Source organism: Mercenaria mercenaria, chromosome 8 (assembly GCF_021730395.1).
Source record: "Mercenaria mercenaria strain notata chromosome 8, MADL_Memer_1, whole genome shotgun sequence".
NCBI lineage: Eukaryota > Metazoa > Mollusca > Bivalvia > Venerida > Veneridae > Mercenaria > Mercenaria mercenaria.
Genome location: NC_069368.1, coordinates 68,848,265 through 68,867,607, shown reverse-complemented (window position 1 = coordinate 68,867,607; position 19,343 = coordinate 68,848,265). Strand labels below are relative to the sequence as shown.

Sequence of the window (19,343 nt, the reverse complement as noted above, 5' to 3'; positions counted from 1 at the left end):
GTTATTTAGAGGACAAATGACCTTCCATGTGTTCAGTAAAGCATGAGGCAGAACATACATCTTGTCTCCGACTTGATCATACAACCTCCACAATACACTTAACCTGTTGAACTGTTTGGCAAATGTTCATTTAAATGTCTTGCCAAAGGCTTGAGCTGACTGCCTTATGTTTTGCTAGCACTGCATTACTGTGCTCTACAACTCATTCATTTTCAGAGTAAGTTCTTACACTTTAACATGTGTAACACGATTGGTTCTGCCTTTGCGACCAGTGTAGATCTTGATCAGCCTGCACATCTGTGCACTCTGACCAAAATCTGCACTGTTCGTCATTCAGTCAGTATCTATTTGGTAAGCACCCCTTTTAACAATCAATGGGACTGTAGCAGGGAAAGGGTTAAGGTCACTGAATTTGAATTACTTGCCCCTCATTCATGTGAGGAAGCCATTCAGCTGGATTTTACAAAAGGTTATCAATTCTGCCCATGTGCCCTCTAATGTTAGAGCAATGGCTGTAGGAGCACCTTTGGGATTTTTCCACCATCAAAAGCTGGAAATGTCACCATATGACTTTAAATTGCATTAGTTTGTCTCTAAACCCAACAAAAAAAATAAAGAAAGGCTCATAAATGATCACTAGTGTATACCATTACAACCTTTTTCTTCTGTAGATATTTCTAAAAATGTCCAGAAAACAGCTTGTAAGTAAATTGTAACTGATATGGCCTTATATTATTACTGAAATATCTTTTTTTTGTGTTCATTAAACTGTAACAAAAACAATTTGATGCCTTTTAATGCAGGTTCTGAAAATATATAGGTCATAAAAGGAGTTATAGCCTTGTTTTTCATGGACATCAATATGTTGCCTGGATACCCGGCCTTTCAAGCAAAAACATCAAGTTTACTATTGTCATTTTTAGGCCCACCCAGAATGGTTCATCAGCAACTCTTGGCAGTCATGACTGGTTAGACGGATTTACAGAAGGTAACAGGAATGGACTGTTCTTGGCACTTTGTCTCAAAGATAACAATATACTGCTTCTTAAGTGGAAAGACAACATGAGATGATAGTGGGCACCATTCAGGATGTTACAGTTGAGAGTTACATGATGGAAAAAAAGGAACAATCAGATACAGGGATGATATATTATTGATGGACTGTGCCTGACATTGTATCTCAAGAAAATAATACCGTAACTGTGCTTCCGAAATGGAATGACAACATTTGGTGATATTACAAAATTTTAATGTCACAAGTTATTCTTTATGTAAAATTGCTACAGTGAAATGGAATGGTACTGACCTTTTTACCCACTTAAAAGAAAGATGAGATATATTGTTTTGCTCATTGTCTGTCTGTCTGTCTATTTGTCAATCTGTGGATCATTTGTTTTCAAATCAAATAAACAGAGACTGTATGATTTCATGTTGGTCAAAATTCCCTATCATCATTATCATCATTAAATGATCCCTTTTGTTTTTGCGTCAGCAGATCAAAGGTCAAGGCCACAGTGACCTTGACAGACAAAAAAAGGTATCTGCTGTTATGGTCACAGTGATGTGGAGGCCTAAAATGGTTTCTGCTCAATATCTTAAGAGTGCTTTGGTCTGCTGTGGTTAAACTTCATTGGATTATTGCCTGTGGTCAGTAGATGACCCCCTATTGTTTTGGGTCTAGAAGTCACAGTGATATTAGGACAAATTATAACATTTTGGCCTGCAATGGGGATAATAAGAACAGAGTTACCTCTGGTTATCTCCACAGAGGGCGCTGGTGAAATCAAAGGTAAACATTATCTAGCCTAATCTTAGATTTACTATAGAATGTAGTAGAGATTCTGTGTAATAAACACAAATTGATTTGTAATTTCCTAGGTATTTGACTCTAAATACTAATTAATTTGCAATTTCCTAGGTATTTGACCCAGAACAAAATAAAATCTTAGAAAATAGTCAAATAAATACTTCAGTACATTTGTTTAAAGGATTTTTGAGTAGTTCATAGATGAACTGTTGGTAAACTTGCATAACTATTATTGTTTTGCGCAGAAACAAGGAATATGAACTATTGATGCTGGGCTGTAATATATTTCTTTCAACTACATACAATTATTTATCAAATGCATCATAGACTGAACATTATATTGTACTGCATATGTCTACATAAATCATCATCAATGTTATTTCACAGATGTTCAGCTATATATTTCCGCAGATACTTTTTGTAGAACAGTTCTAGCTTTGGTGAAAGGCTGTATTTACAGTACTCATGATCTAGTTCAACTTTTTGTACAAACATATCCTTGAATTTATACACAATGAAAAAGCAATATTGCCTTTTACTTATCTGTCCCTGTGTCTGATAATAGTATCATTTCCTCTTTCCCAGCGTATGGACATTTCACCTCAACTATTGTTTGTTCATTGATAACTTTGTCGGGTGTTGCAGCCAGATATGGACTTTCTCTACATATGAATAAACTGCAGTTGTTGACACTATGTCCCGTTTGCTTTTCAAATTTTGTAATTGCTGTTTCTGGAACTTTCTTCATATTGCTTCCCATGAATGATTGCCTTATTTGTTAAGTTTAATGTTCCACGTTTCTGTATTGTCTTGGTCTTGGGTCAAATAGCTTGCACTGTTTTTTTTTTCTTGATGGAATGTCTTGTGCCTTTAGTGGTGTGCCAACATATGACTGTTTTGGTTTGTGAAATGTTTGCAATATATCTGCGCAACTTTGCTGGACATGTGCGTCACTTCCCGAGACAAATGCATTTATCATCAACAATACTGACGAGACATGCTTGCAGGTTCCGTGCGGTCCTTTTCCTGCTGGACATTCACAGTGGCTGTTCTTGATTTCTCTATTATCTTTGTGCAGTTTAAGGTTGAAATTATATGTTATGTTCTTCTTCATGGCTGCCCCCACTACACCAGTAAAGTATATATTTGGACTGTGTACTTTAGCACTGCATGCACAGATTTTCTTGCTTGCAAACATTAGTTTTCCTTTTTCAAGTGCCTTCAAGTCTCATTATCCACAGCCTCTCTTTACTTGAAATATCCTTCAATTTGCTCATTTGTCAATTTAGGGAACTGGGTCCTATGGTCTGCTTGCAGTTGATGAAACCCTTCAGTGGGCCAGTCTGGATCCAGAGGTTCTGGTAGAAGAATAGGTTCACCGCTGAAGTCTTGATTTCTGTCATATGCTTCAAGTCTGAAAGTAAGAAAAAGATAGACACCATAAATTCCTCAAACAAGATATAGTGCTAGCATAAGTCATTAACCTGTAAAATGTAATCCAAAGGGCTACTCTCCAGTATTATTGTTTTGTATAAGCAACACTAAATCTACAAATAATGAGATGCAATAAAGATAGCACCAATAAAACTTGCAGTATACACCATGGCCAACATGTAAGATTACCTCTATGTACTGGTTTCTCAAGGTTTAAATGGATTAATACTATTTTTCTGAGAATTATTTAATTATAACAACATAAAAACATACCTTGTTAACAAATCTTCCTTTCTGCCTTTGATTGATGCCCCTCTTTTTATTAATTATCCCCCGCCGATGAAATCGGGAGGGGGGTATTGAAATGGCGTTGTCCGTCCGTCAGTCCGTCCGTCCGTCCGTCCGTCCATCCGTCCGCAGCCATTTCTCAGTAACTACTTGGTAGAATTTCATGAAACTTGAAATAAACATGAACCAACATACTGCGATGATGCCCGTCAAGTTTTTTTTTTGATTGGTCAATTTCCCTCAGAGTTATTGCCCTTGATTTAATAAAAAATGTCCGTCTGCAGCTATTTCTCAGTAACTAACAGGTAGAATTTCATCAAATTTGAAGTAGACATGAACCAAGATACTGTGCTGATGCCCGTCAAGTTTTTTTTTTGATAGGTCAATTTCCGTCAGAGTTATTGCCCTTGATTTAATGAAAAATGTCCGTCTCCAGCCATTTCTCAGTAACTAGCAGGTAGAATTTCATCAAACTTGAAACAGACATGAACCAGATACTGCGACGATGCCTTCAAGGTTTTTTTCGATTGGTCAATTTTCCATATAGTTATTGCCCTTTAATTGTTTAAAAATCCACAGATCTGTACATAACAAACCAACCAATTGGAAGAATTTCATTAAACTTCTTTCATTCTTTTCCATGAACATTTATTATAAACATGTGATGTTGTGTAACTACACCTGGTCACCACCTTACCTTGGTCCCCCCCCCCCCCCACCATTTTTTTTTTTTTTTTTTTTTTTTTTTTTTCATTTTTCATTTTCTATCAATATTTATAATCAACATGTAAACTGTTGTGTCCTCCCCCCCCCCCCCCCCCCAACCCCACCCAAACAAACCATTCATTTTCTTTTAATTTGATTTTGACTAATGAAATTATTTGCTTCTTGGTAACATTCTTAACTTTTTGCTGGATATATTTTTTTGCCGTTCCTCAACTCTGACCCTTTCGGCGGGGGATTCCAATTCATCGAATTTGCTTGTTATGTCTCCCCCAGGAGACATATTGTTTTTGCCCTGTCCGTCCGTCCGTACGTCACACTTCATTTCCGAGCAATAACTGGAGAACCATTTGACCTAGAACCTTCAGGCTTCATAGGGTTGTAGGGCTGCTGGAGTAGACGACCCCTATCGTTTTTGGGGTCACTCCGTCAAAGGTCAAGGTCACAGGGGCCTGAACATTGAAAATCATTTCCGATCAATAACTAGAGAACCACTTTACCCAGAATGTTGAAACTTCATAGGATGATTGGCCATGAAGAGAAGGTGACCCCTATTGATTTTGGGGTCACTCTGTCAAAGGTCAAGGTCACAGGGGCCTGAACATTGAAAACCATTTCCGATCAATAACTAGAGAACCACTTGACCCAGAATGTTGAAACTTCATAGGATGATTGGTCATGAAGAGTAGATGACCCCTATTGATTTTGGGGTCACTCCATCAAAGGTCAAGGTCACAGGGGCCTGAACATTGAAAACCATTTCCGATCAATAACTAGAGAACCACTTGACCCAGAATGTTGAAACTTCACAGGATGATTGGCCATGAAGAGTAGATAACCCCTATTAAGTTTGGGGTCACTCCGTCAAAGGTCAAGGTCACAGGGGCCTGAACATTGAAAACCATTTCCGATCAATAACTAGAGAACCACTTGACCCAGAATGTTGAAACTTCATAGGATGATTGGTCATGAAGAGTAGATGACACCTATTGATTTTGGGGTCACTCCATCAAAGGTCAAGGTCACAGGGGCCTGAACATTGAAAACCATTTCCGATCAATAACTAGAGAACCACTTGACCCAGAATGTTGAAACTTCATAGGATGATTGTACATGCAAAGTAGATTACCCCTATCGATTTTGGGGTCACTCCATTAAAGGTCAAGGTCACAGGGGCCTGAACATTGAAAACCATTTCCGGTCAGTAACTTGAGAACCATTTTACCCAGAATGTTGAAACTTAATAGGATGATTGATCATGCAGAGTAGATGACCCCTAACGATTTTGGGGTCACTCTGTGAAAGGTCAAGGTCACAGGGGCCTGAACATTGAAAACCATTTCCAATCAGTAACTTGTGAACCACTTGACCAAGAATGTTGAAACTTCATAGGATGATTGGTCATGCAGAGTAGATGACACCTAACAATTTTAGAGTCACTCTGTTAAAGGTCAAGGCCACAGGGGCCTGAACATGGAAAACCATTTCCAATCAATAACTTGAGAACCTCTCGACCCAGAATGTTGAAACTTCATAGGATCATTGTTCATGCAGAGTAAATGACCCCTATTGTTTTTGGGGTCACTCCGTTTAAGGTCAAGGTCACAGAGGCCTGAACATTGATAACCATTTCCGATCAATAACTAGAGAACCACTTGACCCAGAATGTTGAAACTTCATAGGATGATTGTACATGCAAAGTAGATGACCCCTATCGATTTTGGGGTCACTCCATTAAAGGTCAAGGTCACAGGGGCCTGAACATTGAAAACCATTTCCTGTCAGTAACTTGAGAACCATTTTACCCAGAATGTTGAAACTTAATAGGATGATTGGTCATGCAGAGTAGATGACCCCTAACGATTTTGGGGTCACTCTGTGAAAGGTCAAGATCACAGGGGCCTGAACATTGAAAACCATTTCCAATCAGTAACTTGTGAACCACTTGACCAAAAATGATGAAACTTCATAGGATGATTGGTCATGCAGAGTAGATGACACCTAACAATTTTAGAGTCACTCTGTTAAAGGTCAAGGCCACAGGGGCCTGAACATGGAAAACCATTTCCAATCAATAACTTGAGAACCTCTCGACCCAGAATGTTGAAACTTCATAGGATCATTGTTCATGCAGAGTAAATGACCCCTATTGTTTTTGGGGTCACTCCGTTTAAGGTCAAGGTCACAGAGGCCTGAACATTGATAACCAGTTCCGATCAATAACTTGAGAACCACTTGACCCAGAATGTTGAAACTTCATAGGATGATTGAACATGCAGAGTAGATGACCCCTATTGATTTTGGGGTCAGTCTGTTAAAGGTCACGGTCACAGTGGCCTGTTCATGTAAAATCATTTTTTGGAAATAACTTGAGAACCACTTGACCTACAATGTTGAAACTTAATAGGATGATGATTGGACATGCAGAGTAGATGACCCCTATTTATTTTGAGGTCACTTGATCAAAGGTCAAGGTCACAGGAGCCTGAACAGTGACTTGAGAACCACTAGGCCAAGAGTGTTGAAATTTAGCGGGATGACTGGACATGCCAAGTAGATGATCCCTATTGCAGCCAACCATCAGTGTCTCTTTGACTTTCGCTCCTGACCCCTATTGACTTCTTGCCTATAGGACTTTGCATTGGGGGAGACATGCGCTTTTTTACAAAAGCATTTTCTAGTTCTCTCTGTAATTGTATAACTTTCCATCCAAAATATTTTGATTTCTTCTCAGAATCCATTGCAAAGTGTAGCTAGATAAGAATCTGGGTCAGCATTGTTTACCCCTTATTTTATCAGCGCCACCTAGCGAGTAGCTGGCTAATTATCTCCATTGTCACTCATAGTATGGTTGCCTTAGGCTAGTAGATAAGTATTATTGTTTTCAGGTTCAGTAGATCAGAAGTGAAGGTCACAGTGGCCTCTAGACTGAAATTGGTTAAAGATGAATATTCAAACAAGACTTTGGCTCTCTGTTCTTCATAGGATGATTGCCTGTAGTCAGTTGATGACTCCTGTTGCTTTTGAGGTTATTTGGTCAAAGCTCAAGGTGACAGAATACAAATTAGTAAGCCAAAGGTCAAGGTCATGGTGACCACTGGACTAACAATTTTAACACAATAATAAAAGAAGGCTTCATAGGGTGATAGCTTATAGTCAGAAGATGACTTCTGTTGTTTTTGAGGTCATTTGGTCAAAGCTCATAGTCACGGGTACAAAATAAGTACCCACTTGCCTCTGACAGGCTATCATTGTTGGCATATAATATTTTTCATATAGCAATTATTCATTCTTGAAAGATATTTAGATTATATATTTTATTGCTAATGAAATTATAATAATTACTTATGATATGTAATTACATTTTGTTGACAGAATTCTTTAATGTGGAAGAGAATATGGAATTGAAATAGGTAAATTTCTCACTAAAAACTACAAAGAACTAAGTTTCCTTCTAAATATATATTAAGTTGTAAGTTGGTAATTCAAAACATACAGTTGTTAATTAATCCCCCGCCACAAGTGGTGGGGGTTTATAGGAATGGTCTATGTCCGTCCTTCCGTCCTGTCCTTCTATAACATTTTGTGTCCGCTCTGTATCTACTAAACCCCTTGAAGGATTTTTATGAAACTTGGGTCAAATGACCTCATCAAGACGATGTGCGGAACCCATGAGTCAGTCATGTCGGTTCAAGGTCAAGGTCACAACTCGAGGTCAAAGGTTTGAGCCTTCCATTTCGTGTCCGCTCTGTATCTCCTAAACCCTTTGAAGGATAATCATGAAACTTGAATCAATCCGCTCTACTAAACCCCTTGAAGGATTTTTATGAGACTTGGGTCAAATGACCTCACCAAGACGATGTGCGGAACCCATAAGTCAGTCATGTCAGTTCAAGGTCAAGGTCACAACTCGAGGTCAAAGGTTTGAGCCTTCCATTTCGTGTCCGCTCTGTATCTCCTAAACCCCTTGAAGGATAATCATGAAACTTTAATCAAATGATCACCTCATCAAGACGATGTGCAGAACCCATGAGTCAGCCATGTCGGCTCAAGGTCAAGGTCACAACTCAAGGTCAAAGGTTTGAGCCTGCCATTTCGTGTCTGCTCTGTCTCATAAACCTCTTGAAGGATAATTATGAAACTTGGATTAAATGATCACCTCATCAAGACGATTTGCAGAACTCATGAGTCAGCCATGTCGGCTCAAGCTCAAGGTCACAACTCAAGGTCAAAGGTTTGAGCCTTCCATTTCATGTCCGCTCTATATCTCCTAAACCCCTTGAAGGATTTTCATCAAACTTTGGTCAAATGATCACCTCATCAAGAATTGTGCAGAACCCATGAGTCAGCCATGCCGGCTCAAGGTCAAGGTCACAACTGAGGGTCAAAGGTTTGAGCGTTCCACTTTGTGTCCACTCTGTATCTCCTAAACCCCTTGAAGGATTTTCATCAAACTTTGGTCAAATGATCACCTCATCAAGATCTCATGAGTCAGCCATGTCAACTCAAGGTCAAGGTCACAACTCAAGGTTAAAGGTTTTAGCTCTGTATCTCCTAAACCCCTTGAAGGATTTTCATGAAACTTGGGTCAAATGATCACCTCATCAAGACATTGTGCAGAATTCATGAGTCAGCCATATCAGTTAAAGGTCAAGGTCACAGCTAAAGGTCAAATGTTTACCCTTTCACTATCCATAACAATGGTGAGGGATTAAGCTGTCTTTCAGACTGCCTTGTTTACTCTAAAAATGCAGTCAATGGCAAATTCTGTACTGTCCAGCAGTCACTAAAAATCTTCTACTCATGGAACAAGATTGTTTTTTTTTATCTTTGTCTTCATTAAATATGGAAACAGTCATCATAGTTAAGAAAAATCTATTTTAATCAAGCATATCAATAAAATATTTAAACTTTCATCCACTATTCTGCCAGTGCATCACTTTAAATTTTTGTTTACATCAATTAACCATTTTCTGATTTATCAGGTTTAGGGTTTTCACACCGCATATTTATGTAAATTTTTAATTTCTGTACAGATCAGTTTTTTGTTCCGAATGGTTTAATAATTATGAGTCATCTATTTTGTGGAGACACCTAGAAAAATTAATGAAGTATTTGTTTTTCTACAGTTAGAAAATACAGAAAATTCATAAAACAAGTATTGAATATTTTGTGTCAGCACATATTTTTCCTAACTATATATTAGATTGAAGGCTGCTATGTGATTTCAATGTTAGGGTCAGAATTTCACATTTTCAGTTTTAAGCTTGACTAATTGAAGAATATACTGCCGATTTGTCAGCATCTGCATCCAGACTGTGTTTTTGTATGTTAGCTTGTATTTCAGTAACCACTTGATTGGAATGTCACACACTTGTTCAACATGATGACCTAAAATGCAGGGCACAGGTTCCATAACCCTACTTTGCATTTTCAAAAAATCATGCTCCTGTTTTCTTTAACAATATTTAGTAAAATATTTTGTATGTAAGTTACTATCTCAGAAACGGCACGTAGGAATGACTTTAAACTTCATGCACTTGTTCAATTTGATGTTTTGATGTGTGTTGCATAGGTGCCATAACTCGTATTTTTTACATTCATTCATTATGTCTCCCCCCATCCCCCCCACACCCCCCCACCCCTACAGCTGGGGGTGACATATTGGTGACATATTGTTTTTGCCCTGTCCGTCTATCCGTCACACTTCATTTCTAATCAGTAACTGGAGAACCATTTGACCCAGAACTTCAAACTTCATAGGGTGGCAGGGCTTATAGAGTAGACGACCCCTATTGTTTTTGGGGTCACTCCTTCAAAGGTCAAGGTCACAGGGGCCTGAACATGGAAAACCATTTCCGATCAATAACTTGAGAACCACTTGACCCAGTTTGTTAAAACTTCATAGGATGATTGGACATGCAGAGTAGATGACCCTAATCGATATTGGGGTCACGCTGTTAAAGGTCAAGGTCAGAGGGGCCTGAACATGGAAAACCATTTCTGATCAATAACTTGAGAACCACTTGACCCAGAATGATGAAACTTCATAGGATGATTAAACATGCTAAGTAGATGACCCCTGTTGATTTTCAGGTCACTATTAAAGGTCAAGGTCACAAGGGCCGGGACATGGAAATACATTTTCCATCAGTAACTTGAGACACATTTGACCTAGAACCTTCAAACTTCGTATTATGATAGGACTTATGGAGTAGATGAACCCTATTGATTTTAGGGTCACTAGATCAAAGGTCAAAGTCACAGGGGCCTTCCGTCTGTCACACTTCATTTTCAATCAATAACTGGAGAACCATTTGACCTAGAACCTTTAAACTTCATAGGATAGTAGGGCTTACAGAGTAGATGACCCCTATAATTTTTTGGGCTACTAGGCTGCGTCATACCAAAGACGTAAAAAATGGTACTAGTATCTTCCTTGCTTGGTGCTCAGCATTAAGAGGATAGTGCTAGGACTGGTCAGCCAGGTGTCAGTATAATGTGACTTGGTGGGGTATCATACCATGTGTCTACGGCGTGATATTCCAGTGAGGCAGCACTGCAAAGTTGGGCATTGTGCTCACTGCTACAAGTAGACACCGTCCTTTATATGACTGAAAAATTGTTGAGAAAGACGTTAAACCCGAACACGCACGCACGCACGCATGCACACACACACACACACACACACACACCAAGGTCACAGGGTCTGAACATGGAAAACCGATTCTGATTAATAACTTGAGAACCACTTGACCCAGAATGTTGAAACTTCATAGGATGATTGGACATGTAGAGAAGATGACCCATATTGACTTTTAGGTCACTTGGTCAAAGGTCAAGGTCACACAGGGACCCGAACATTGAATACGGTTTCCAGTCAATAACTTGAGAACCACTAGCCCCAGAACCTTCAAACTCCATAGGATGATAGGACTTACAGAGTAGATGACCCCTATCATTTTTGGGGTCACTTGTTTAAAGGTCAAAGTCACAAGCCTGAACATTGAAAACACCTTCCGATCAGTAACTTGAGAACCACTTGATCCAGAATGTTGAAACTTCATAGGATGCTTGGGCATGCAGAGTAAATGACCCCTTTTGAAATTGGGGTCACTCAAAGGTCAAGGTCATGGGCCAGACTGTGGAAAACTGTTTCCAAACCATACTTGAAATAACTTGAACCACTAGGCCCATAATGTTGAAACTTAGTGAGATGATTGGGCATGCCAAGTAGATGATCCCTATTGCAGCCAACCATCAGTGTCTCTTTGACTTTTGCTTCTGTCCCCTGTTAACTTCTTGCCTATTACTATGCACTGGGGGAGACATGCGCTTTTCTACAAAAGCATCTTCTAGTTTAACTCTTTTAGTGGTAAAGCTTTTGAAAAGTGTAGAATTTCTGTCTTTTAACAGCCATTGTTACTTCAAGTATTTCATAATCTCAGAGAAATTAGATATAAGATGAATTACGCCTTTAAGATGTAACATGCAAGACTAACAAAATTTGGATGATTTCTAACTGGGAAAATCCATTTGAGACTGGCTTTATACATAAATTACATTTTAATTGCTCTCAAAAGTAATAAGTGTGCAGAAATAAGTTGTTGCTCATGTAATGTTTAATTGGGTTGTGCAAGATATAATCTATATACCTGTTTAAATGCTTTATTTTTATCTCCATTGTTTGATTGCAAAAATATTCTATAAATTATATATTTTACAGAGATTTTTTCACTGTGTAAGATCAAATGTTTTAGTTGGGAACACCAGATCCAGTGTTTTCACTTGTGGCAGGGGCATAGAGCTATGGTTGTTGGCATACTTGCCTAATGGTATTTAGGAAGTGTACACATTTTCAAAGCCATAGTTTGGAAGAAAGGTGGCATTTAGAATTTTTCTAACCAAAAAACAGCAATATTTTATAAAGGGCCAAAATTCTGACAAAATGGGACATAGACTTATACCCTTCTTACTCACAATGATAATAAACAAGTTTCAAGGTTATAAGCTCTAGTTCTTGTCAAAATAAAACTTTTACCGGGAAAAAACAAATTCCTATGAAGAAAAGGGCCATTATTCTGATAGAATGCAGACGAGAGTTATGTGAAGATGTATTTTCTGAATATTATATTTGAAATTGTTAAAATAAAAGAGCTTTCACTGCCACCCTTGCACTTTCGTCTGTGTGCCAAAGTTTTGCATGTAAGCAGGTTTCTCTACAACTACTTGGCCAAATGATTTCAAACTTAAGTCATTTATTTGGCTTCATGAGGTAACCTCACAGGACAAGTAACGTAACTCTAAGTTGTATTTTTTTTTAAATTATCCCCCCTTCTAATTTAGAAATTTGGTTAAAGTTTTGCAGGTAAACAAGTTTATCAAAAACTACTCATTCAAATGCCTTCAACTTAACGCGTGATTTGGCATCATGAGGGGACCTCACAAGGCAAGTTATAAATAACTCTAGCTTTTATTTTGACAAAATTTTGCCTCTTTTTTTTTTTAGCTCACCTGAGCAATGCTCAGGTGAGTTTTTCTGATTGCTCGATGTCCGTCATCCGTCGTCTGGCGTCTGTCGTCTGTCAACATTTAGCTTGTGTATGCGATAGAGGCTGTATTTTTCAATTAATCTTCATGAATATTGGTCAGAATGATAACCTTGATGAAATCTAGGCCTAGTTCGAAAATGGGTCATCTCGGGTCAAAAACAAGGTCACTAGGTCAAATCAAAGAAAAATCTTGTGTATGCGATAGAGGCTGTATTTTTAGCTCGACTATTCGAAGAATAGTCTAGCTATTCTACTCACCCTGGCGTCGGCGTCGGCGTCGGCGTCACACCTTGGTTAAGTTTTTGCATGCAAGTACATACAGCTATCATTTAAAGGCATATAGCTTTGAAACTTATTTATTCTTTTTCTAGGTCAATTACCAACCTCACTGGGTCAAGTTCCATAACTCTAACATGTATTTTGAGCAAATTATGCCCCCTTTTGGACTTAGAAAATTCTGGTTAAAGTTTTACATGCAAGTTACTATCTCCAAAACTAATGCAGATATTGAATTGAAACTTCACATGTGTCTTCGGGGTTATAAAACTAGTTGATAGCACCAAGTCCCATAACTCTGACCTTCATTTTGGCCAAATTATGCCCCCTTTTGGACTTAGAAAATTCTGGTTAAAGTTTTGCGTGCAAGTACATACAGCTATTACTAAAAGGCATATAGATTTGAAACTTATTTTTTCTTTTTCTAGATCAATTACCTACCTCACTGGGTCAAGAACCATAACTCTGGCATGTATTTTGGCCAAATTATGCCCCCTTTTGGACTTAGAAAATTCTGGTTAAAGTTTTGCGTGCAAGTACATACAGCTATTACTAAAAGGCATATAGATTTGAAACTTATTTTTTCTTTTTCTAGATCAATTACCTACCTCACTGGGTCAAGTCCCATAACTCTGGCATGTATTTTGGCCAAATTATGCCCCCTTTTGGACTTAGAAAATTCTGGTTAAAGTTTTGCGTGCAAGTACATACAGCTATTACTAAAAGGCATATAGATTTGGAACTTATTTATTCCTTTTCTAGATCAATTACCTACCTCACTGGGTCAAGTTCCATAACTCTTAACATGTATTTTGAGCAAATTATGCCCCCTTTTGGACTTAGAAAATTCTGGTTAAAGTTTTACATGCAAGTTACTATCCCCAAAACTAATGCAGATATTGAATTGAAACTTAACATGTTTCTTCGGGGTTATAAAACTAGTTGATAGCATCAAGTCCCATAACTCTGATATGTCCCCTTTTGAACTTAAAACTCTTTTGATATTTAACATTTTGGGTAATAATTTCCAGCTTCTGTGACAATATTTCGAATAGTCGAGCTTGGCTGTCTTATGGACAGCTCTTGTTCAGTTAATCTTCATGAATATTGGTCAGAGTGATAACCTTGATGAAATCTAGGCCGAGTTCGAAAATGGGTCATCTCGGGTCAAAACTAGGTCACTAGGTCAAATCAAGGAAAAAACTTGTGTATGCGATAGAGGCTGTATTTTTCAATTGATCTTCATGAATTTTGGTCAGAATGATTGCCTTGATGAAATCTAGGCCGAGTTCGAAAATGGGTCATCTCGGGTCAAAAACTAGGTCACTAGGTCAAATCAAAGAAAAACCTTGTGTATGCGATAGAGGCGGTATTTTTCAATTAATCTTCATGAATATTGGTCAGAATGATAACCTTGATGAAATCTAAGCCATGTTCGAAAATGGGTCATCTCGGGTCAAAAACTAGGTCACTAGGTCAAATCAAAGAAAAACCTTGTGTATGCGATAGAGGCTGTATTTTTCGCTCACCTGAGCAATGCTCGGGTGAGTTTTTCTGATCACTCGATGTCTGTCTGTCTGTTGTCTGTCGTCTGTCAACATTTAGCTTGTGTATGCGATAGAGGCTGTATTTTTCAATTAATCTTCATGAATATTGGTCAGAATGATAACCTTGATGAAATCTAGGCCGAGTTCGAAAATGGGTCATCTCGGGTCAAAAACTAGGTCACTAGGTCAAATCAAAGAAAAACCTTGTGTATGCTATAGAGGCTGTATTTTTCAATTGATCTTCATGAATATTGGTCAGAATGATAACTTTGATTAAATCTAGGCTGAGTTCGAAAATAGGTCATCTCGGGTCAAAAACTAGGTCACTAGGTCATATCAAAGAAAAACCTTGTGTATGCGATAGAGGCTGTATTTTTCATTTGATCTTCATGAATTTTGGTCAGAATGATTGCCTTAATGAAATCTAGGCCGAGTTAGAAAATGGGTCATCTCGGGTCAAAAACTAGGTCACTAGGTCAAATCAAAGAAAAACCTTGTGTATGCGATAGAGGCTGTATTTTTCATTTGATCTTCATGAATATTGGTCAGAATGATTGCCTTGATGAAATCTAGGCGGAGTTAGAAAATGGGTCATCTCGGGTGAAAAACTAGGTCACTAGGTCAAATCAAAGAAAAACCTTGTGTATGCGATAGAGGCTGTATTTTTCAATTGATCTTCATGAATTTTGGTCAGAATGATTGCCTTGATGAAATCTAGGCCGAGTTCGAAAATGGGTCATCTGGGGTCAAAAACTAGGTCACTAGGTCAGATCAAGGAAAAACCTTGTGTATGCGATAGAGGCTGTATTTTTCAACTGATCTTCATGAAATTTAGCCAGAATGATTACCTTGATAAAATCTAGGCCGAGTTCGAAAATGGGTCATCTGGGATCAAAAACTAGGTCACTAGGTCAAATCGAAGAAAAACATTGTGTATGCAATAGAGGATGTAGTTTTCAATTGATCTTCATGAAATTTGGTCAGAGTGATTGCCTTGATGAAATCTAGGTCGAGTTTGAATATGGGTTATCTGAGGTCAAAAACTAGGTCACTAGGTCAAATTAAAGAAAAATCTTGTGTATGTGATAGAGGCTGTATTTTTCAATTGATCTTCATGAATTTTGGTCAGAATGATTGCCTTGATAAAATCTAGGTCGAGTTTGAACATGGGTCATCTAGGGTCAAAAACTAGGTCATATCTAAGAAAATGCTTGTTTTATCGCAAGAGACCAATTTTTTGGTCCAATCTTAATGAAAGTTGGTCAGAATATTTGTTTCCATGAAATCACTAGGTCAAACATGTTTTACACTGTAATGGTGTGTTTCTTAGGTGAGCGACCTAGGGCCATCTTGGCCCTCTTGTTCAATTATTCTTCATGAGTGTTGGTCAGAATGATAACCTTGATGAAATCTAGGCCGATTTCGAAAATGGGTCATCTCGGGTCAAAAACTAGGTCCCTAGGTCAAATCAAAGAAAAACCTTGTGTATGCGATAGAGGTTGTACTTTTCAGTTGATCTTCATGAATATTGGTCAGAATGATTACCTTGATAATCTAGGCCGAGTTCGAAAATGGGTCATCTGGGGTCGAAAACTAGGTCACTAGGTCAAATCAAGGAAAAACCTTGTGTATGCGATAGAGGCTGTATTTTTCAATTGATCTTCATGAATTTCGGTCATAATGATTACCTTGATGAAATTTAGACCAAGTTCGAAAATGAGTCATATGGGATCAAAAACTAGGTCACTAGGTTATATCAAAGAAAAACCTTGTGTATGCAATAGAGGCTGTATTTTTCAACTGATCTTCATGAAATTTAGCCAGAATGATTACCTTGATAAAATCTAGGCCGAGTTTGAAAATGGGTCATCTGGGATCAAAAACTAGGTCACTAGGTCAAATTGAAGAAAAACATTGTGTATGCAATAGAGGATGTATTTTTCAATTGATCTTCATGAAATTTGGTCAGAGTGATTGCCTTGATGAAATCTAGGTCGAGTTTGAATATGGGTTATCTGAGGTCAAAAACTAGGTCACTAGGTCAAATTAAAGAAAAATCTTGTGTATGCGATAGAGACTGTTTTTTTTTTTCAATTGATTTTTATGAAATTTGGTCAGGATGATTGCCTTAATGAAATCTAGGTCAAATTTAAATATGGGTCATCTGAGGTCAAAAACAGGTCACTTGGTCAAATCAAAGAAAAAACTTGTTTATGTGATAGAGGCTGTATTTTTCAATTGATCTTCATGAATTTTGGTCAGAATGATTGCCTTGATAAAATCTAGGTCGAGTTTGAACATCGGTTATCTAGGGTCAAAAACTAGGTCATATCTAAGAAAATGCTTGTTTTATCACAAGAGACCAATTTTTTGGTTCAATCTTAATGAAAATTGGTCAGAATATTTGTTTCCATGAAATCACAAGGTCAAACATGTTTTACACTGTTATGGTGTGTTTCTTAGGTGAGCGACCTAGGGCCATCTTGGCCCTCTTGTTTAACTTAGAAATTTTGGTTAAAGTTTTGTATATAAGCAGGTGTCTAAAAAACAAGGCCAAATGTTTTCAAACTGCACCCATGTCTTTTGCATCATGAGATGATCTTACAGGGCAAGTCACATAACTCTGCTGTTATGTTGTTAAAATTACTCCCCTTTTTAACATAGAAATGTTGTCAAAGTTTTGCAGGTAAGCAGGTTTCTCAGGAACATTTTGACCAAATGATTTCAGATTCTCCATATTTGTTTGGCATCCTGAGAAGATCTCACATGGCAGTTTCATAACTCTCACATATATTTTGGCACCATTATACCCCCTTTTCAACTTAGAAAATAGGTAAACTAGTATCTTGTTACAAGATGGAACTGCATAAGCATTGTGTAGATAATTGTTGTCTTGAAATGATCTGCTTTTTTATGTTATGTAATTATGAAGTCTTTGACTTGTTAAATCAAAGGCATATACTAGCTGTACATATAGGAAAGTAATTATATTCTTTTTGAATGTTTGTGGTACTTTAATCATGATGTATGTAGTGTTGATTTGTGTGTGAACATCGGGCAGCTTCAATGTTCTGTGCTAGTTCATTTATGAATGTTCCAATTTAAGCAAAAAAAAAACACTGTAATTTTACTATCTATTAATAAAGTTCATTTCTATATTAACTAGGATGTGCCACATTGTCACAACCCTATTTGATGATATAAACACATCGTTCTTGTTGAAAGTTATTGTTACATTATAAGAAATAAAATTTCTGAATGCACACTCTGTTTCTTTGAATTGAAGTTGTACTACCACAATGTTGTTAGGGAGTTATTGCTATGTCTCAATGTCAGTATTAATTATGTCTCCCCCAGGAGACATATTGTTTTTGCCCTGTCCGTCCGTCCGTCCGTACGTCACACTTCATTTCCGAGCAATAACTGGAGAACCATTTGACCTAGAACCTTTAAACTTCATAGGGTTGTAGGGCTGCTGGAGTAGACGACCCCTATTGTTTTTGGGGTCACTCCGTCAAAGGTCAAGGTCACAGGGGCCTGAACATTGAAAACCATTTCCGATCAATAACTAGAGAACCACTTGACCCAGAATGTTGAAACTTCATGGGATGATTGGTCATGCAGAGTAGATGACCCCTATTGATTTTGGGGTCACTCTGTCAAAGGTCAAGGTCACAGGGGCCTGAACATTGAAAACCATTTCCGATCAATAACTAGAGAACCACTTGACCCAGAATGTTGAAACTTCATAGGATGATTGGTCATGAAGAGTAGACGACCCCTATTGATTTTGGGGTCACTCCATCAAAGGTCAAGGTCACATGGGGCCTGAACATTGAAAACCATTTCTGGTCAGTAACTTGAGAACCACTTGACCCAGAATGATGAAACTTCATAGGATGATTGGTCATGCAGAGTAGATGACCCCTAACGATTTTAGGGTCACTCTGTCAAAGGTCAAGGCCGCAGGGGCCTGAACATGGAAAACCATTTCCAATCAATAACTTGAGAACCTCTCGACCCAGAATGTTGAAACTTCATAGGATGATTGTTCATGCAGAGTATATGACCCCTATTGTTTTTGGGGTCACTCCGTTAAAGTTCAAGGTCACAGAGGCCTGAACATTGATAACCAGTTCCGATCAATAACTTGAGAACCACTTGACCCAGAATGTTGAAACTTCATAGGATGATTGAACATGCAGAGTAAATGACCCCTAGATTTTGGGGTCAGTCTATTAAAGGTCAAGGTCACAGTGGCCTGTTCATGTAAAATCATTTTTTGGAAATAACTTGAGAACCACTTGACCTACAATGTTGAAACTTAATAGGATGATTGGACATGCAGAGTAGATGACCCCTATTTATTTTGAGGTCACTTGATCAAAGGTCAAGGTCACAGGAGCCTGAACAGTGACTTGAGAACCACTAGGCCAAGAGTGTTGAAATTTAGCGGGATGACTGAACATGCCAAGTAGATGATCCCTATTGCAGCCAACCATCAGTGTCTCTTTGACTTTTGCTCCTGACCCCAATTGACTTCTTGCCTATAGGACTTTGCATTGGGGGAGACATGCGCTTTTTTACAAAAGCATTTTCTAGTTAAGGTATTTTTTGTGAAACAAACGTAAAAACTTTGTTGCTAAGGAGCTGTTGCCATGACAGAATGGTGCTGTCAGGATATATTCCAATTGTGGCGGCAATAATCCTGATCAT

General features: G+C 38.1%; 2 protein-coding genes across 3 annotated transcripts in view; one reads left to right on the top strand and one right to left on the bottom strand.

Annotated features, from left to right (window-relative positions):
* LOC123566168 (F-box/WD repeat-containing protein 2-like) overlaps window positions 1–3,526 on the top strand; it is a 24,440-nt gene extending 20,914 nt beyond the window's left edge. For both annotated transcript variants that reach the window (XM_045360064.2, XM_045360065.2), the window contains exon 7: window positions 924–3,526. In XM_045360064.2, the coding sequence (XP_045215999.2) occupies window positions 924–1,071 (148 nt within the window). In that variant the 3' untranslated portion in view covers window positions 1,072–3,526. The remainder of the gene's footprint in view (window positions 1–923) is intronic.
* Window positions 2,592–19,343, bottom strand: LOC128558902 (uncharacterized). The gene is given in 3 exon segments (XM_053549181.1): window positions 2,592–3,037; window positions 3,040–3,221; window positions 19,255–19,343. Coding segments are annotated over 3 exon segments (717 nt in total).